General features: G+C 44.7%; 1 protein-coding gene across 5 annotated transcripts in view; it reads left to right on the forward strand.

The window, feature by feature from the left end:
- pkp4 (plakophilin 4) overlaps positions 1-21,446 on the forward strand; it is a 59,467-nt gene that overhangs the window by 29,396 nt on the left and 8,625 nt on the right. For 2 of the 5 annotated variants that reach the window (XM_019868174.1, XM_019868173.1), the window contains exons 3-12: positions 2,166-2,278; positions 5,568-5,602; positions 8,217-8,342; positions 9,243-9,448; positions 9,671-10,226; positions 12,073-12,099; positions 14,804-14,974; positions 17,173-17,371; positions 17,715-17,847; positions 18,355-18,568. In XM_019868174.1, the coding sequence (XP_019723733.1) occupies positions 2,166-2,278; positions 5,568-5,602; positions 8,217-8,342; positions 9,243-9,448; positions 9,671-10,226; positions 12,073-12,099; positions 14,804-14,974; positions 17,173-17,371; positions 17,715-17,847; positions 18,355-18,568 (1,780 nt within the window). Of the gene's footprint in view, positions 1-50; positions 57-2,165; positions 2,279-5,567; positions 5,603-8,216; positions 8,343-9,242; positions 9,449-9,670; positions 10,227-12,072; positions 12,100-14,803; positions 14,975-17,172; positions 17,372-17,714; positions 17,848-18,354; positions 18,569-21,446 lie in introns of all 5 variants that reach the window. The other 3 variants (XM_019868177.1, XM_019868176.1, XM_019868175.1) reach the window with 3 other exon arrangements.

Genomic DNA, 21,446 nt, shown 5'->3' on the forward strand with positions numbered 1-21,446 from the left:
CACGTTCCACACTAAAATAACTGTGACTTGGGACTGTCTTTCAAAGGCGGGGCTTGGCATAGTGAGTGACGTGGGCGTCAGCCAATCAGAGTGTCGAGTCGGTTGGCTTTTAACCGGCTAATCTGGCCCGTCCGCGTGTTGAGTGCCTCACCGTGAGTCGTGGCGATCGGCAACCCGTGTGTGCTGCTTATTACCCATTTGCTTTCTCAACGTTTCGATCAATAAAGTGATTGATAGTGCACCCATGGCTTTGTTTACACATTGCAGTTTAGCTTCTCTTTGAACTGCAAGCAGATATTGAATCTTCTCTGTCTTTTGTGGACTCATTCCTTAGTTATTTGAAGAATTGCTGCAGGACTACTCCGAATTAAAAATTTAGGCTTGCAACAGAAAGAATGAGAGAGAAAAAAATTGGACTCAGCAACAGCTTGCAACTGTGACATTCTGACGGCTATTCAAACCAAAGTGCATATTTCCCGTGTTCGTTTCTGTAGTCATGTGAACACTTGCTCTGAGGAATTCTGACATCACTGTTCGTGTCATAAACTGTTCTGTAGTCATTATCCTGTCACATTTATCACACTCTTCCATAATTTTTGACTGGATCAAATCGGGTTCACACAAGTTAATGAAAGGCACTGCAATATAACAGCGAGGAACGAAACCCGAGAAACTTATCATGTTTGAACCTAACCGTATGACCCGGTGAACATCAATAGAATACAGAGAAAATGGAACTGTTTGGATGTTGCCAAACTGTATTTTTTCCCCCCCGGTGAATGTATGACATTTAAGGTTGCAGAGACCTTTTGAGTGTGCTGAATCAGCAGTAACAAGAAGGCGCTTGAGGCGTTTCACACGGCTCTTGTGTTGTCAGCAGTCATGATGATGAAGCGTGTCCGTCGCGTGGCTTGGATGCAGTGCCGTCATCTGTTTATTTGAGGACACGTGGGAGTGTGGGGTGGGCAGGGCGGGTTTTACAGGATCTGAATCAGTTCTATTACCACGGGCAAAAAGTATTTGAATTCAAATCAATCAATTCGTAGTTTCTTCCCCACAGTTCCCACCAGATTCTTGAGCATCAACCCCCTTACTTTTGTCATTGCGTCTTTGCAATGCTAAACTGCAGCACATACTGCCCCCCCCCCCCACACACACACACTCTTTCTATCTAAGCCCCTGGGAAGCTTTGATTGTGGAGCAACCACAGCCTGCAGCCTAGCTCCACTTATCTACTAAGGTGATGGAGATAAGAGCGCTGGAGAGCATATCGCAGCCGTTGTGGGGGCGGGGCCCGGGTCCTTCGTTTTGTTCATTGCGGAGTGGCACCCAAAGAACACTGGAAAAGTAAGTGTGGAAGAGTAGCTTGGCCCAAAATGTTATCAAGTGACCTTCCCCGAGTCTCCTCACAGCAGATGAGCTCCTCCACGCATGGTTCGTTCACACTGCCGATTGGGGCTCTGAATGTAACGGACTGTTGCAAAGGCTTTTTTACATGAGAGGATCTGAGGATCCTGTCATCTCCTCAGAGAGTCATGGTGAGCGTGGCCAGAAAAGAAAAATGCAATCCGGGAAAAAGCGGTGCTTTGGATGACAGCGCTCAGTTTTCCCTAATTACTGCGCAGGTGCGCCATGTTGTAGGTCTCTGCTGCAGAGTGTCACCGTGTGACATAGAATTGGTGCAAGTAAAAGCCTCAACGACGGAAAAGGTAATTAGTCAAAATGGCGAGTTTTACGCGGCTCCCATAGCAACAGAGCCATCGAGGCCAAATGTCGCGTACGCAAGAGGTGCTTATGGCTGTGCGGCTGGTGGATAGCCGACGTAGCTGTGATGGAGCACTCGAGTATCCCACAATTTGGTGTGCATCGACTCTTCACGGTATATGAGAGATTGATGAGCAAAGGTTTCGAGAATCATGCCTAATTTAAACATTTTTCTTCTCTTTTGGTCAGTGCCAGCAAAGGCCGATTGAAGATTATCGGTACAGATTATCTTTGTTGGGTGTGTTGAGTTATTTGTCATCATTGATCCACTTGAATTATCCTGTGTTGTAGCGTACGTTGAGTGATATATTTTTTCTCTCCCCAATCTGCTTGGAAAATTCATGTATGACTGACCTTCACTACCCTTTCCCCCCTCTTTCTCCGTTGCCGTGTGCGCGCAGGAGCTTCAGTTTGAGCGGCTAACGCGGGAGCTGGAGGTTGAGAGGCAGATTGTGGCCAATCAGCTTGAAAGATGCAGACTCGGGGCAGAATCGCCGGGTGCTGGAAGCAGCAGGTAATGAAACGATTTAACACACACAAACCAAACACATGCCTTTTTTTTTTTCATCCTCTTCTGTGGTGTAAACCTTGCGGCATTCCGATGAAGCAGCCTCTCATTGGACAGTCAGCCTGAATGTTGGTCAATCATGTATCTTTACTCTTGGGCATAATTTTGAAGTGCTTTGAACCAAACACATAATTTCAGTGAACATAAATGTGCTGGCGTTAATGCTCATGAGATTGTTCCAGTATATCAAAGTCTGATATTGTGACAGCACTGGTACTGTATTGTGTAGTATAAATTTTGTAAGTCGTTAATACATCGGAGCTACAGTTTTCCACTGCTATATAGGAGTCCACCGTTTTCGCGTAGTCACATTAGTTTTTTTTTGTTTTTTTGTTTTTTTACAGTCTCCTACCTCCCACGAATCGCGAAAATTCACGAATAATAGATCTGACAGTCATCCGCATAGCAATGGATGGAAATACCACGTTTCCTTAAGATGGAACCTCAAAGGGAGGAGATACAGTGAGAACAGCAGAAGCCCCAGAATTGAGCCCTGCAGAACATCACACGACAGCGGGGCAGTTCGTGATTCGGAGCAACCGAGGCTAACGCAAAACGTTCTGTCAGCAAAATAGGACCTAAACCACTCAAGGGTACTACCGCCAATGCCCACCAAGTGCTGCAAATGAGCCAACAGAATACTGTGACCCGCTGTATCAAATGCTGCGGATTTCCGATGGAAACAGACACACATAGTCTCCACAGTCATTTGCAAGGTGGATGTTATTAAAAACTTGTAACAGGGCTGACTCTGTGCTATGCATCACCTTGAAACCTGTCCATGTCTTCGTCAGACAGAGGAAATCCAAGTCACAAGGCTGTTCTGACTAAATGAAGCGCCTCGCCTCACTTAAACATAGTTCCTTCAGTGATTTTTCTTTTCATCAATAACAGTGGATAGTTTCTGTTTGAATATATTTAAAGCATGTGGGAGGAGTGAAACAATTTCATTAAGAGATGTTTTTATATGGTACTGTAATCCTCCTTGGCGATACCCTTCAGTCATAGCCAATGTTTGTTTAGTTCAGCTGAAAGTTGCGAGACAATACATTTGAGCTAAATACAACTGTGTTTGTTGTGAAAACGCTGAGCCAGTGTTGTGTGCGTGAACACACATTGTGGTGGAGTGTTATTTGCTTGCCGCGGCAGTATTGACAGTGAAGAGCTGTTGGCTTTGGTGTGGGGGATTCGTTCCTTCGTCACCCCTGTTTCACAATTGTGGTACAGATGCTACTGCATGTCCGCTATAACACAGCTGTAGCTCTCAGCCTGCTGCCATGCATCATTCACAAATGGCACACAATGAAGATGTAATACCAAAATGTATAGTAAAGGCGGGTGCGTTCTCTTGACATTGACTTCCTTAAAAACACAAATTCCAATAGATTTTTGTGAAAGGTTTCGCATATGGATAAATAAATAAATGACCTGGAACACTTTCTAATGGGCATGTTATGTCAGTTGTTTCTGAAGTTACTTCAGGGGTTTTACTGCTGTTTTTGATACATCTGAAATTGGAAATCACACTGCCCACTGGAGGGGATGGAGTTGTCTCTAACCCCCCACTCCACCCCCTCCGCCCCTAGGGACGCACCGAAGCGATCTCCCATTGTGATTGAAACACCTTTTTAAGAGACAAATGAAATGGCTGTCATTGTGCACTTGTTTGCAAATGGAGATTAGTTTGAACATTGCAGGTCCCGCTGTGGAGCTCAATAGCTCAGAGGGGTGACGGCAGGGATTAGGGCGCACGCTAGGGTGTCACTTGAAGATGGTAGATTTCGGCACTCCTCCAGACAACGGCAAATGCGGTGCGAGCAGCTTTGAAGCAGAGAAAGAAAGAATTAGCCTACTTTAAGCTACGTTTTCCCAAGTCGTAGTTGTACAGTCACAGAAAGTTGACATGGATTTGATTCCAAAGCCTAATGCTGCGGCATTTGTGGAAACATTTTCAATTCCAGCCAGATGAAACAATACTATCATTTATGGTGATAGTTTCTGAGGAATCTAGCTAGCTAGCTAGCTAGCTATCTACCTGTCTGTCTTGCTAGCTAGCTGTCTGTCTGTCTGTCTGTCTATCTATCCATCTATCCATCTATCCATCTATCTATCTATCAACAAATGTGTTCATCCAGTTGGCTTTCAGCATCCACACTTTCTTGTCATTCGGGTAGCTCCGTCTTTCTTCCATTCGCCATGGCTCAGTGGAGCACATTTCATCGAACTAACTCCTTTTAATTGCCTGCATGCTGCCATTACCGTCCAGCGAGTTGTGCCTCTTAAAGCTCATTATAGAGCCGTATAGGGTCATTGTAACGACGGGTGCTTGATTGTGATGGCCAGCATTTTTTTTTTCTCTTCCCCATCCTCGAAAGGCCTCAAAGTAAAGTGCTTTCATTCTGGTCACAGAGTGTTTTTTTTAAATGATGAAGTGCCTATTATTCCCTTATTATGGTTTTCTGCTGTCGCAGTCGTATATCTTGTCAACCTGCCTGACTTTTCCAGGAGACCAAGCACTTTATTGTATGATGCATCAAATGTTGGAGTACCTGCATTGTCATTGTATTGCACTATTATTTTTATCATTATTCTAACTAGGGCTAGTCAACTATTTTCTGTATTTCTTTATGTTGCTAAATCTATGTGTTGTAATTGCTTTTAAATGTTGGACTTTTAATTGCGGAATGTGAAGCATATCGAGTTACGTTGTGTGTGACTTGCGCGACAAACCAGTGATTCTATTTTTTATTTATTTTTATTTAATTTATTTTACAAGCCCTGGGCTTGCCTATTTTTTTTTTTTTTGAGGGGGGTGGGCACGTATACAGATGCACGCCGGCCATCATGGCTCTTTTGTAACGATTTCTATTGATGTGGACTTTTCTCCATTTGTGTCAGCATCCATCCCTTCGCCTTTTTTCTACACTTGAACTACACTTGCACACTTCACGCTGCTCTGTAATGACGTCGCTTTTGTTGTCAAGCCATCTAACAAATGGGCAGTGCTCGCTCAAAAGTCACCTTTACGGCCAGATGAACAAAAGGTGACAGAAGTGGACTTAACATCTGATTTGTAAGCGTTACACCGGATGACTTCGCTCGTTATAGCCTGGAAGACAGCGATTACCATCTGTGACCCTGTCCCGAAAGGCCAATGAAAAATGTACTTGGTAAACAACGTGTCACTGTCACTGCTCTCATATTCACTTTTTCATTTCCTCTTCTCCACTCGCAGCTCATCTGAGAAGTCCCTCCCTTGGAGAACTGCCGGTAGGTTGGAAATTGCTTCTTATTTTTAATGAAATAGGTATTTTGCTTTTTCACCCATTGCTTGCGCACAAATATGGCTCTGTGCGTATGTACAACAATATTTAGGACCCACTTCAATATTACACGACGTAAGGATGCATTCAAACTATCCTCAATAGTAATGGTTTCACACTTCAGAATAGACATTTACGATTATTAAAAATATTGATAAAGGTCTTCGTCCACCTCCTCAGTCAGTTTCGAGGCCGTGGGAATGATATCAGTATGATAAGTCACCACAAGATGGCAGGAGTGGCTTTGATCAGATCTTGGTCCTTACAGTGGCTGTGGGGTGTGGTACGGCGATCCTACATCACGAGGTGATGTGAGGAAGCAGTGTGGTGTTGAGAGCATGGATGAATACCGGCAGCTATAGCTACAATACAGCTTTTTCAAATCAAAAAACATGATAAAGTCCCATCGTCATCCTTGACGAACACGCGCACACACACGCACATAAGCATACAATTAAAGTGACCATTTTTGTGTTGTTTATGTTGTCATTTAGTTGGAAAGCATTGTTTAGATATTTGAGGTATCACAAATGCAAAAGAAAAAACATCAAAGTGAAAATTCTGCTTGGAATGCATCCTTTCACAAAAAGCTCTTTTTCCTCACAATTTTCCTTGGAAACGAGAAACTAACCAATGTTCAGCTGCTGTGTACGAAAGAATGCTCAAAGGTAGAAATGAACTTGTATTTTCCTGGTGAAAGAAGAGGGTTCAAGCTTTCTTTTTCGATGCCTATATAGCTGGAGAAGTCAATTTTCTGTCAGCCTTCAAAAATGAGTCAAAATGACCAAAAATGGCTCTTGAGAAATACGGCTGGCAGCGAAGGCGTTCATGAGATAATAGTCGTTCAATATCACCGTGCTTTGTAATGTTTGCAATTAACTTTGTTAAGATGGGCGAGTTTACAATAATTGGCAGCCCCGCGGCGTTGTTCTTCCTCTTACCTCCCGTGAGCTTCGGTTTGGAGACACCGCCGGCATGAGGGATTTTCTCAAAAAGCTTCTGTTTGTTCGCCTCACGTCCTCCAAAAACATATTTGAGACAAAGTAGATGGTAACGAATTATTACCAACGCATTTCACGGCTTATTAATTGCAAACATGGGCAGCCGTTATTAATCTTGTTTCGATCTCGTCAGAGAAGCCTGTGGGGGTTTCGCTCGTGCATATGCACCGAGAAAACTGTTGTAAGTCATTTTCTGGTTTGATTTGCGCCGGAGGAGGGCAAAAGAAATAACGGCGACGGTGATGCTTGGCTATTGATTCGTCGTCATTGTGGTTCGGATGATGAACGACTATCCAAGGCGGCGATGCACTTGTTGCGATCAAAACGTGGCGAGGCGCGAGTCCCCGCGAGGCTTATTGGCCTCGTGAGTCACCGCATGCCGCCCGGCATTTGAGACGGAGGTGTTGCCGGGGAAACCGGCCTCCGGCTGCCAGAAATGTCAATGCAGTTACACCTCATGTGGACTAAGACAAGAAAATAACCCCCTCAGCCCCCCCACCCACCCCTCCTTGTCACATCCACAATGAAAGCCTTTTTGTCACTTTTTAACCTGTCAGCTATCTGACATTTCTTTTTTTCATTAAAATTAAAATAGAGGCAACCTTGTTTGACTTAACATGAGTAATTTATTTATTTATTTGTTTTTAATATCGAGCAATTTCACCGCACCGCGTGCAATTTTCGCATATGTCATGTTATTAACAATCCTCGATCATTCAGATTCGGGATGTGTCTGAAAATTTATTCTTCAAACGGATTTGCTGTTGAAGATGCTGCATCAACCAAGTAAAATTACCTTGCCCCCCCCCAAAAAAAAAACCCCCAAACAAACACATAATTTCATTGCAACATTGTGTTTTTGTTGACATCTACCCAAATAACTCATTTAAAGGGGGAGATTGCATTTTTCATCCCGCTAGCAAGATTTGAATTGACACTCATTTCAATTGAGATGGCGAAGGTTAAATATTCAATGAGAGTTCATATTAATCATCAATAAATCAATACATGATAAAGTTGTCCGGTGAAAACGGCATGTACGAATCAGCATGTCATTAATACGTACAAGGTTGTGCCGTGCCGCACTCGGCTCCGTGGTGGTTGCCGCGAAAGCCTTCGCCTTATCCCTGACGAGGCATTCCAGAAACAGGTTACAACCCTGACCTGGCCGCCAGTCAATCGCAGCACACATATGGACAAATTAGTTCCTAACTCCAGCGAGCCCAGAGAACCACTGACCTAAAACAACGAATGACTAAAAAAGGGAATATCCCGTCGTTGCAACTCACTTACTATTGTCGTAGTGACGATTTGTGATTATGGGCAAAACATATTGGCCCTTGGTGAATGCATGTGAGGGAAAGAAGAGAGGGAGGCCGTTTAAGCGACACAATAAAATGCACAGCGCCGTAAAATACATAAGCCGAACTGCGCATGATTATGGACCTAATGTTGCAGAAATTAAAAGAGGAGGCTCGCTGGTAATAAAGTCCCCATCAGCTCAATGAGTAATTGGAGTCTGAAGTCAAACGGATTCCTCTTTGACTGTGTCTCTCCCAGACGCCCCCGCCCCAGGGGACCCCCAGTCACGGCTCGACGGCAGCTCCCGGTCGCCAAGCTACCGCATCAGGATTGAGTCGGAGCAGTTGTCTCCGCGCTCCCCGGAGCAATCTTGCCTCCGTGAAAGTGAGGCTCCGTTATTGCCTTCTGTCTCTCTCCTGCAGTTGCTTTTCCTCAGGGGTTTGCCTTCCTACTCCCGTGAACCCCACTTTGTCACGCTCGATCCGTTCCACACCCACCCGGAATACGGGAAAGTCTGCTATTAAAAACAAACAAACCCCCCCCCCCCAAAAAAAAAAAACAAATAACAAAAAAAAAACCCCGATATCCATTTTTAGGACGTTTTAAATGTATTAAAGCACATTTTAACCACATTGTTAACGTATGTGACCACAAAAAAAAAATTGCAAGCACCGCTCGATAGAAAATACTGTACATATTGTAGGCTTGTATTCGTGTACATGCCTGTGACTTTAAGAGGCGGGGCCTGTTGGGGAGCCATCAGCTATTCTGCGTGCGTCTGCGCATGAGTTGTATCCAACAGAGACTTGTAAGTGAATACGATCACTGTTATATTGTTCTCCTGGATATCGCGCTAAAGTACATCGGCGTCCGTGGCTCTCCTTTCCCACCTGCGAGGACATGACAGGGTCATATTCATATTGATCAATAACGGTAAAGGCATTTGGGGGGAAAAAAAGATTTGAATGAAGCAATTCTTTATGCCGCCTTGCTGATTTAAAATGACAGAGAACATGGTGCTAGTACGCTGAAATACACTCCTCGCATCAGGGTAAAGCCAATATTTCAAATCAAATAGTTTTTCGAAAGGAAATTCAGCGCGGTATGTTTTCACCCGTATTGATCTAATTCTGTGAAAATGACGCACAAATATCCACGGGATGTCGAAAGACACATCAGTGAGGCAATCGCCGTCCTCCTGCTGCGACGCATGTCATTAATCACTCTCCTACAGGTGAAGGTCACGGCTCTTCTCAAAGAATCAATGCCACTTTCTGCTTTCAGGGTCCACGGGGAACTCGCGTAGTTCAACTCAGATGAATTCGTACTCGGACAGCGGCTACCAGGATGCGACCGGCGGTTATCACGGCAGCCAGACGGTGGTCAAATCCGAGCTGAGGATGCAGCACTCCTTCCCCGGCGCGGGTACAAGCATAAGCACAAGCACCCCCGTCAAGATCGCCATGGCGGAGGGGCAGGCCTCAGCACAGGTGTGGTTGCATTCTTGTCACGGCTTCCTCGCCGTAACTTAGAGTCGACACCTTTTCGCAGTGTTTGGAAGCAATACAAGTTTTACTACGGAGCATCTTTTCACTTGACACGTCATACGTTCACACGATCGCGGTCGTGCAAAAGTCTTGAATCATCGTCAAAGCATTCGAAAGAATTAAATTCTTCCCACGAATGGAAAATGTGTTTTGGTCGTCGTTTAGGTGCCATCAGTCAGCGGCGTAGTGCCCGGCCGTGCAATGCGGAGAGTCAGCTCAGTGCCTTCTCGCTCTCACTCCCCGTCCCACGTCAGCAGCACGTCGCCCTCGCACGGCTCCCTGCACGCCTCGGCCGGCAGCGGCTACGGCTCGCCCATCGTCACGGAACCCAAACCCCTCTCCTGCATCTTCTCCACCACCTTGCCCTCCCCCGCCCAGCGCACTGGCGGCTCGCCCCTCACCATTCAGAAAAATTCCCCCGCCGCCCTGCGACGGGTGGGTTCCGCCAACTCCAGACCGGGCAGCACCAGCCGCACCACGTCGCCCTACCAAGCATCGTTGGGCTCGTCGTCGGGCCGCATGGGCTCGCCGTTGACTCTGACGGACAACTGTCAGATGAGCAAGCAGCCCAGTCACTCGTCTCCGGCGCGAGCGAGCATGGTGGCCGTTCCCCAGCACTACAGCTCCACTCTGCCCCGCTCCGTCATCCACAATGCCGACGCCTACGGGCCGCAGGGGTACGACGTTTACGACAAGAGGATGCGGCCCGACAGCCTCGCAGGTACAAAACGCGTGCGCGCTTCTTTGTATGCTTTTTTTTTTGTTGTGAAACGACTAATATTATGTGGATAAACTCGTAACATTACTAGAAAAAAAACCCTCAGAGAAAATAATATATAAATAAAGTATTTTAAGAGTCATAATTTTAAGACAATATGGTTTTCTCAGCATAACGTGCAATTATTTTTTTTTGTCTTTTTCCCCACCCATTTATCTTTCTTGTTTATTAAATATGTTTGTTTTTGCCTCGTTATCATGACTTGGGCTACGTGGCTATTAGGCTAACAATACGTGTCCGTCAAGCCATACTTTGCCCAACGCTGGCCGACATGTTCATGCCTCTTTTTCCAACTGTCTGCTGACTTGTCCAACATGCAAATAGTCAGTGACAAAAGGATAACACGGGACAAATCGTGACTTGTACGGCCATATTCTCCTGTGTTTGTCCTTGCTGCCTGTGGCAAAGTCGCCGTGTGAATCACTGTGTAGTCATTGTGCCGCCTACAAGGCTTGCAGATTGGACTTCAAGGAATGTCATATCTTATATTTGTTCCTTATAGAAACCCAATAATGCTGTAATAACAGGATATTGCATAACATTCCGTTTGTACACAGTACGAAAGGCTTTATCTAACATTTGGACAATTACAGTGAGTTTAATCGGTAACCGAGCACTGAACAGTATTAAAAGTCAGTACAAAACATGCTAAGAACATAATTTAACAGAATGCAAAGAATTAAACAGTTGGTAGGTCATGATTTCATGCTTTAAATCAATGGACATTGCGCCACAACTTCTGGTGTGTGTGCCTTAACCAGCAAGGGGCAGTATAATATAGAAATAAATAAACAAAGAAGACAGTAACATCTACAATAAGTGGCTTAGTAAGCGCTAGCAATATAGTTGTTTTTCCGGAGGGGATAAAGAATATATGCCGTGGGTATTGTCTGTCTTCCTGTGTTGTGCTACCGTTGCTGTTCAACTCTTAGTTGCTTCAAATTTTTACAGCTACCTCAACCTCAAAGCGAGTTCCGTTAACAATGGCGTTTGGCATTGTGTGTTAGCATTAAGCTCGCCGATTTTCATAATTCATGTAAGTTATGTGTAATTTTCCTACGTTTTCTCTTTTGTTTGACACTGACTTTCAACCTAAACGGTTCTATTTTTTTAAAGAATTGTTCGTTGTCTTTTAATTATTTTTATTTCTTTCTTTTTTTTTGAAGTCGGGGCACTTGAAAAGTCCAGGTGCCGCCTGTTTATGTATTTTTCTGAATGTTGCAGAAGGCTCTTTGCAGTCAAATTTCATTTTTTTTTAAGTCGGGCCACTTGAAAAGTCCAGGTGCCGCCTGTTTATGTGTTTTTCTGAATGTTGCAGAAGGCTCTTTGCAGTCAACCCATAATCTGAGGCGGTGGCAGTGGTTGGACTGGAATGCAGCCAAAAATGTTCCCGCAAGAGAACAGCATAAACATGAGCTAGGCCTTGTGTAGACTGCAAGTTACTTTTGGGGCGAAAGAAAGAAAGGAAAAAAAAAAAACAGTCCAAATGAGGCCGTGCATGTTTTTTTGTTTTTTTTATCTTGTCAGAACAGCCAATTTTGCATGTCGTCATGCGGTGGAAGACAATTAAAGGACAAGTTAGGTTTCAATTTTTAATTTTGTCTTACTCTGCCTGGTATAAAAATATTAATTTGGGCGTATTTTTAAGGGGATATTTTTGGTGGCAATGCGGCCTTTCTTTAAAAACAATACACGTGATGTTTTTTTTTTTTTTTTTTTGCTGCAATCCTGATGCTGTAAGGTGAACTGACTATGTGCTTGACTTTGTGCTGCCTGGGGATATCTTCAGACGCTCTGGTGGATGATGACATTCAAGGTGAACCCCCCCCCCCCATCCTGGTTTGTGTGCGACTGTGTGAGCGTTGTGCCTGCTGCAGTCGCCGCATGTGTGCATGGTTGTCCGTCGCGGCCCTGTGCGTACACGCCTCGTTCCCCAACTCCATTTCTGCACATTTGACCACAACTTGCGAAAGGTCGGGATGTCATCATCGTTTTCAGCCGCATGCCTTCACGAGGAATATTGTACCGTTGTTCCTTGGGGCCCGAACACTTCAGACGACACTTTTTTTTTTCATTGGAAGTCAGGTCAAATTTTTCATTCCTGGGTCAAACTTCCCAATTTCTACAACGATAAGATCATACTTTGAAGACACTAGTCTTAATTTTACGACTCAACCCAACCTGAGTTATTTATTTTTGGAGCGTTTCAAAAAAGCAATTAATAATAACAATGTTATTAATAGTAATAATGAAGGATGAAGTTTTAATATGAGCTGTAATTTTGCAAATTTGTCAAGAATATAGTCATCATTTTAGAAAAATTAGTTTTTGTAATTGTAGTAGCCCCCCAAAAATGTGTCATTTAATCAGGTTGTGATTTTGCCCTTTTCTCGCACACAACTGCTTCCAGAGGCCGCCGATGTCGGCTGCTCGGCAAGCTGCGCCGCTCCCCACAGCTGTTCAGCCATCTGACAAATCGGGATGGAGTGAAATGGGGCCTCACACTTCTTCTCCGTGGCTGCGCCGTTAACTTTTCACATTCATTCGACTTAGGAGCCTTGGCTCAAGCGTAGTCGTGCGTCACAAGTCTTTCGTCCGCCTCTTGGTCATTTCCAGTCACTGTCAAGGCAGAGGATGCTTTGGTTGGTTACTCAACATTTCCCCTCCCCACGACTCCCTTCCACCTGGCATCTTCCATGTTCTGCTTCTGTGAATGAAAAAATGCTTTTACAATACTTCCTGCTCCACTTTGCTCCGATGCCCTTGCATGTGGGAAAGGAGAGACACACACACCGGGAAGTATGTGCTCCCACTTACGTGTTCCAGTTAAGAACTGAGCAGCAGTATTTTGAGCCACTGATGATCACCCCCCCACCGTTGAGCGTCTGTTTTTGTCAAGCAGGCGTGCGGCAGGACGCCGCCGAGCACCGAGTGTAATTTGTAAAAAGCCACTCTTGAGAGGATTCTGTCGAGGAGAATTAAATGACTCCAGTACACGCGGAATGCGAGCCATTCATCCTCGGCGTGACAGCGGTGCTCGGCGCGGTGTTTCTGCTAAGCTATTTGCACATGCTGTTTACACAAGCCTGCAAGGCTACAATCCGTTCTAGTGTAGAAGGCACCAAAGATGCATGTCTTCAAAATGTCTGTATACTGTGTGCTTTGATGCTGGGGGTGGGGGGGGGGGGGATCTGCATTTGTCTGGGAGAGAGCACGTCCTTCTCCTTCAGTCCGCCAAACATCTTGTGGCTTCACGCTAGAGACTTCTTGGGTGGTGCCAACTCATTAACCCCCCACCCCCCACCTCTTCTCTCTCTCTCGTATAATACAGTATATACTAGGGCCCAACACAATATTGACGCTTTTAAATCGGCAAAAAGTTTTTGGGGACGATTTTTGCCATTTTCTTTTTACACTTTAACACAAAGATGATTTATGTTTATGGTAAAGTTAAACAAATACCAAAGGCTATCGTGCCGGTTTTTTAAAACTGTCAGAAATCTGCCTGTGATTCATCTCTTTATTGCTGGAAGCATGAAGGGACCAAATAAGGTTTCTTTTTAATTAATCCGTCGTTTAACTCTTTCAGGGACACCGGGTACTACCGTGGACTTAAAACTGTCAGAAATCTGCCTGTGATTCATCTCTTTAATGCTGGAAGCATTAAGGGACCAAATAAAGATTTTTTTTTTTTAATTAATCCGTCGATTAACTCTTTCAGGGACACCGGGTACTACCGTGGACAGCTTACCATGTTATCAGGTTACAGGGTACATGAAAGGTTTAATCAGTTATCCGAGGTTTATTCTGCCCAATATCTAAATCAACATCAACCTCCAAAAAAATCTGAATATTAAAAAAAAAAAAAGCTTGTGAAGATTGCTCTACTGTCAGTCTACATGTGTTGCTCCTGCTTGTCTTCATAAGTTTGAAGTTGTTTAAAGGTTTATGATTATGGATAAATCGAAGCTAGTTTCCGTATCCCCTCTATGGTGCTTTGCATTGTGTGTTAGCATTAAGCTAGTAGGCCTGACAAGGTGAAACTATTTTTTACGCTTGATTTTCCAGTAAACCTTAGCTTGGAGTGACATCCATATATTGTTCCCTTTAATTGTCTCAATGTTATTACTTTTCCCCGCCAATAGTACCGCGTTATTCTTGTACTTTCTCTTTTTTTTTTTCCTTGACAGCGGGACACTAATACTCTTCCGTCCTGTGTGTATCTAAAACAAAATGACAGGAAACCGCATAGTTCTGTTTGCTGTGCACGATGAAATGGCTTTGTCGTACAGTAGGAGTAGACCCACGAGGCACACGGAGGCTGATGAAATGTTCAATGAGCGTTTAATCGGCAACTGTATCCCGGTCCTGTGGGCTTCACAGTGTACCGGGCGCCGGCGATGTGAGAACTTTAAATACCTACTTTGCTGTTTTTTTGTTGATTTGTTTGGGTGAGAGCAAATCAAACCTCATCACCATTCGATGTAATCTCATTCCAACCCATTCTCTTGTATTTGCAGGCATGCGGAGCACATATGCCAGTCAACACAGTCAGTTGGCCCAGGACTTGAGGTCCAGCATATCCCCGGAGCGTCGCATTGCGCCCATCTTTGAGGACCGCATGTTCCAGGCCCCATTGTATCTCAGCCCGGGCCACACGCAACAGGGCACCATCTGCAGGAGCGCCTCAGGTTTGATACATAAAAATTGTAATGCTACATTTTTGCAGGCGAACGTTGACAGTGTTGGCGCTGGTGTCCGTAGATTCGAGGTGCGTTGTTTTTGAGGAACACAATATCTCGGCCTGTCTGCCCCTTTAGCACCACAAATGTGCCTTTCATTATTTCTGTCCCTTGCTGTCTATCCATTCTCGCGTTCGCTCCCTCCGGCACAGGGCACAAAAGGCTTGGCTGAGGCATACCAGGCAGCTATTGTTATGTCGCGCCGCCATAAAGGCGCCCATTACTTAATTTTCATAGTGGCTGTATGAGAAAATTGTGTAGTGACCAGGTGACTGCTTGTTTACCCACATTCAGTGGTGCCGAGAGATATGAGTTGGAAGTCAAAACATATCAAAGCATCTTTTCCTGTTAAATTGAATGGAAATGCTATTAATCCGTTCCACCCTCCAAACGACAGTGGTTACTTCATTTTTCGGAATTGTTTTTTCAAATGTCTTAGAGCCATGAGTGATTCAGCAAATAAAATGATCAGCTGCAGAAATGAATTTGCACGCAAACTTCTGCGCTGAAGCAACACAGCTGTCCATTTATCACAAAATAGGCTTATTCCGCATCAAAACCTGTTTTAAATAATGCCATTGTCATTTTTTTAAATAGGCCCAGGGAGGTAATAAAGTAAAAATAATCTTTTTGCATAAAAGATTTATTTTTATGAAAAAAAATGTACCTGTCTATATATAATTTATATCAAGTTTTAAGGCCATATTGCCTCGCCTTTTTTTTTTTCAATGATTTATACGATGTGAGTTTTCTCTGTGTACCTCCTCCGTGCAAATGGGCACTTTTTATAGATATTGATCCTTTTCTGAAAAATAAATGTGAGCTTAAATCAAAAATAGTGAGTCTAAAATTGCATTTTGGGCACACTATGTTTATACTAATCATCTGGTACATTGGCCTTACGCAAGAGCAGCCATGTGAGGAAATTGTGTTTTTGGAGCAGCAATTCACAGCGGCTTCTGATAGGAAGGAGGGATTTGGAGAGAGGAAATGCTCAAAGTCGATGGAGATCTGACTGCCGCAACACAAGTGCGAGAGGCCGACAGCTCATTTATGTGCCCAAGTACTCACACTCTGTATTTAGGTAAAAGTACACGAGCGTAAGAGGATAGGAGAAAGTACACATGTCAAATAATATTCATAATAACTTGAATTTACATAAAGCCTTTCAAAAAAACAAAAAAAAAACAAGGTCGCTTTGTATCGTATGGGTGAAAGGCCATGATGAAAACGTGTGTTTTGATGGCTGCTTCAAAAGCCAATGAATATTCTTATTCTGTCTTATTTTAAAGGGGGAGTTTGCCGTTTTCAAATCCCCTGGCAATATTCGAATGTATCTTCACTTCAAAATAATGTTCGCCAAAATAATGCGACCAATACTCAGCTAGCATCAGCAGTATCAACAATGTTGCTAATTCCGCAAGTGACGTATGCTGTCTGCGATTTTGCTCTCGCAGTTAATGATAACATCTTCCCTGACCTACACCTGAAAAAAATACGGCAACAAAGTATTTGTACTTTGTCACCTCCAACCAATGTTTGGGGTAGGTGCCATTGTATGAAAAAAATCAGGTCATGGTATCACTTTTAGGGAATGAAAGAACTTTGTCTGGAGGCATAAGCGTCCACTCGGCATGTCGTAAGACACTCCCTTCTTTGCGCGTGGGTATCCACGGTAGCTATTTCGGGCAGGTCTCGGCTTAACGTTGCCACTCTGCTGTGTTTGGCAAGATTAACTTATAAGCATACGGTGGCACAGGGCAGCGGGAAGGAGCGGAGGAGAGGATTTGCAGATCCTCACGCAGGTTGATTTTTGGTTTCCCCCGAAAGCAGTCAAAGCCCTCCTGGCTAAATGCAATCTTCTTAAAACAAAGCAACGAGCAAGCGGGCCTTTTGAAGAAGAGGAGTCTTTTTTTTTTATTTTTGGGGCGAAACCATGGGAGCTGTGTTTTATCCGTAACATGAATCGGTTCCAGATTTGAGAATCTGCCACGTCTGCCAGAGCGGCTGTGTCTTTGTAGTTTCAGTTTGCTCTTGGCGTTCTTAACCCGCACCTCTGAATGCAGCCAATCTCACCTGGATTTGTCCATTTACGTGCGCGGACCGTTTGGATTTCATTTCTGAGGGCTTTGCTTTTTTGGCCTCAGGTGTGGGGAGTCTCCAGCGGACGCCCAGTGCCATGACCTACCAAAGAAACAACTTGGCTCTTAACACAGCCGCCACCTATGCGGATCCCTATCGCTCGGCGCAGTACCGGCCGTGCGATTCCAATTACAGTCGGCAGGCTGCTATTATCGACGATCCCACCCGCTCGCCCTCAATAGACAGCATCCAGAAGGACCCCAGGTAGGCCCTGCTCCTGCTTTTCAAAGTTTCTGATTTGTCAGTGTAATGACATATTCGGGTAGAGCAGCTGCTTTTCCTCTGCATGGAACCTGCGCAGCCCACCACCGTTTTACTTGGCAGCGTTTTTACACCGCATTGAAGTATAGGGCGGTCTCTCTCTCTCTCTCTCTCTCTCTCTCTTATTACACACAGTAAGATACAAAATCTGCCTTAAGTTTTTATGCATTTATTTATTTATTAAATCTTAGTTTGTTTGTGTTTGAACAAACAGGATTCTCTTCGTCCGGGGTATGTTTTTTTTTTTTCTTTGCTGTTACGCATCAATCTGTTTTTTTTTTTACAGGGAGTTTGCATGGCGCGACCCGGAGCTGACAGAGGTGATTCACATGCTGCAGCACCACTTCCCCTCCGTTCAGGCCAACGCAGCCGCGTACCTTCAGCACCTCTGCTTTGGCGATAACCGAATTAAGGCCGAGGTAAGCACTTATCCGATACTGTCGAGCCTTTGCTGGCCAGCGAAACAAACTATGGCAAGAACTGCGCGTTACAAATACAAGGCACGCCGCTCATTGTAACAAGATTTTTTTTGGGGGGGGGGGGTAATTGTTTCTTTTTTTTTTTTTTTTTTACATATTGCGAGCCATGACATCCATTTACAAGAAGCTGAGCTGCACTGTGTACAGTATGTTTGCAGACTAGACGTGTGGCTAGCAAACAAGGCAGTTATATTTTTGTGTTAAAATGGACAATGACACATAGAAATGATTGGAAAGAAAATAAAATGAAATCCAACATCCACATATATGTACTTGGAGGCAGGCGCAGCCAAGAGAAGTGCTAGCATAACGAGAATAGACTGTTGGGAATAAATGACTCTCATACGATATCAAGGAGCAAATATTAGAATGTAGCAGGCCAACCACTGATAGTTCTGCGCTTCACAGTATCCGTATGTTGGTCGCCGTCATGGACTCTCCCTGCAGGTGTGTCGGCTCGGCGGCGTCAAGCACCTGGTCAACCTGCTGGACCACAAAGTCCTCGAGGTCCAGCGGAACTCCTGCGGGGCTCTGAGGAACCTCGTATATGGGAAAGTGATGGACGAAAACAAGATCGCGCTGAGGAACGCCGGAGGCATCCCGGCTCTGCTCCGACTGCTGAGGAAGAGCGTCGACGCCGAGGTGCGGGAGCTCGTCACAGGTGAGCTGGCAAGTCTCCGTTTTTTTCGGTCGATGGCTTGGGGATTCGTTCTGATTCAGTCCGGTTTGTTTGCATGAACGACGAGATTGACGGATGTCTGTCGTGATTGCGCAAGTGCTGACAGGACCTTGATTGCATTTGATTTAAAAGAGACATATGACTGTCAGTGTGCTTTTTTTATGGGGGGGGGGCAATTCGTTCCCAGTCGCCTACATAAAAAAAAAAAAAAAAAAAAAAAAAAAAGGTCTTTGACTTTCTTTGGTCAAAATACACACACAAAGGACAAAACAACATTATACATGTTTTTGGATTGGAACAGGTTATTTTCACCATAATTGTTTCACAAATATTTCATTCAGAGCAAATTGGATTCATGTTTTTACTGTTGCAGACACGCCTTCTCGTTGAATTGTATTTATTTTTTGTATGTTGACACTACCGACAGCAGCGGATTGTACGCGTCTCGCTTTTGTTTGTCATCTGAGCCCGGCAAACGTGCTGCAAATCCGCACTGTTTGGGATGAGGGTGGAGCAGAAATGAGCAAGCCAAGCCATTTGGCTCCCAGGTGGTTGATTCAGCTGTTTTTGCTCAGCTTTAGCCCAAGTTCCAACTGTTTCGGGTTACGGCTCCAATGGTTATGTTTTTTTTCCAAGATTAAAAAAAAAAAAAAAAAAAAAGGACAGACTAACACAGTACTGTAGTATATTTAGTTGGCGGGGGTTGACGTGAGAAACGAAACACCTCTTAGCTTCAGCAAAAATAACATCACTGCCGCTAAATTGAAATGAGCGGCAGAATGCCTTTTAGTGTACATTATTTAAGTGAAGCAAGTACACGGTGAAAATCCATTAAAAAGGATCGCTTCAACTAAATGAACCGCTGTAGCTGACACAACCGCTGCTGTCGAGGGACATCCAAAACGAGTTCCAAGCCACTTCTGCGTGACACCACCGGGGGCTCCGGGTGATCGTTTTGCTTCATTAGCGTTAACCCTTTCATACACCAACAATGATAACCTGTAACCCGATAAGCTGTCCACTAGAGTGACCGCCGTCCCTGAAAGGGTAAAACCAGACCACCCTGCTGCTCCAGGTCAGGGGTCATGTTATCTGGACACAGAATAGCCGCGTCTTTACCTGCCCGCTCTTCTTTCAGCTGTCGCGGTTTATCGCTCCGTCCTGAAACCGACTCTTGAGATCACGGGGGTCAAACATCACAGCTCTGTCGTTTGTCATGAATGGCCTGGAACCGCTCCTTTGATAGGATAGAACTGTCCTAAAACTTTCGAGATGAATCCATCCATAACTTTAGACGGGGGGGGGGGGGGGCACCGGATTCAAAAGTTGAAAGGTAGTTTGGGGGTGTACAACTTTGAAGACGTTCAAGTGCTCGAGAGAAATTTCAGTCGATTTATGTCAGCGGTGTTGCAGATGAAAACAATGGATTTGTCTTGAATGGTGACATTTGCACTCTCTTTAAACCGCGCATAATCTCCAACCTGCCAACGAGTCACTCGCTCACGCCAGACTTCAAATAAATAGGTCTGTGTCTTAAGATAAAAAGTAGTGGCGTCGCTCCCAGAATGCTCAAGGCAAGGCTCTTTTACGTGTGTGTGTGTGTGTGTGTGTGTGTGTGTGTGTGCGCGCGCGTGTGTGTGTGTGTGTGTGTGTGTGCGCCTTTTCTGTGTTGATAAAGAAGCCAAATCCCAAATCAGTTGTCAGCCATTTGTTAGTAAAAGGAAGCGAGTCAACAAATTAGCACGCGAAAGGCCTTCTGCTTCTTGCTTCTTTGACTCTGTCAGACACGCAAAAAGACCGAGCCGGTTTCAAGTTGTTTCGGTTCATAGCTCGGTGCCCGCATCTGTCGCCTTTGAACTCGCCCTTCCTTTTGCTCTCTCGAGCGTTGCTCAAGAGACACATTACAGGTCGCGGTGTCATAACATTGACCAAAGGTAAACGCATAAATGGAGTTGGTCTTTCTTAAGTGGGTCAAACCACCAAAGAACATGTCACGGAGCAGAGAAGAAGACGGACGACTCGACCTTTTGGAAGTGCGAAAGATGATTTATTGGCATTGTCGCTCCTGCTTCCTTTCTGACAGCCTTGTCAGTCATCCGTGCCATTTTGGATGCTGTCCCCGAACATGTCCATTGGCTGAAAGTCACATGACAGTGAGGTGGGTGTGAAGGCGCCGAGCAGTAGGCAAGCGGTTTCGTGGAGTCAAAGTGACCCGGCGTGAGAATTCTTGATTCGACATGAATGTGAATACCGTTGAGCGGGATGTCACTTCTAAAGTCTGAAGACTTTGGATTCAACGGATGTTTTATCGGGGCGAGCCCACCAACCCTGAACCAGTCTTTAAGTGTACTCCCGGTCTTGCTTTAGTGGCCTCAACGGAATCCCAGTATGAGACAATGGCACCCCAACCAAACCTATTGGATGCAACTGCCTGCCACATCCTGAGCAAATACATTGAAAAATTTTTCTTCAGGATACACTCGCACTCGCACACGAGCTCCGGGGCGAGGCACATCCTCTATGTGAACTTCTGAGAACGTCTGTATTTCTCTTTGATGTTTTTAGTCAAAAAAATGAAATGATGAAATCCTCGGCGTGGACTGAAGGCTTTGACTGGATTAACGTTCTCCAAATTAGAGGCGCGGCGTGTATGTTTCAAGCTGTTCGTCACTTCCAGCTGACTGCACACTAAAATGTTAAACTGAAACATATACTTTTGTCTCCTGAAAGCTGAACGCTAACTTACACGTAATCCTCAATGTAAATTAGCACACAGCAAATGTTACGGTAATGTGATGCCCGCGTACTGGGTAAACCCATGAAAAATGATTGCCCATGAAGACAGAAACATATGATTTAA

This window comes from Hippocampus comes, unplaced genomic scaffold, assembly GCF_001891065.2.
Source record: "Hippocampus comes isolate QL1 unplaced genomic scaffold, H_comes_QL1_v1.1 scaffold133, whole genome shotgun sequence".
Taxonomy (NCBI): Eukaryota; Metazoa; Chordata; class Actinopteri; order Syngnathiformes; family Syngnathidae; genus Hippocampus; species Hippocampus comes.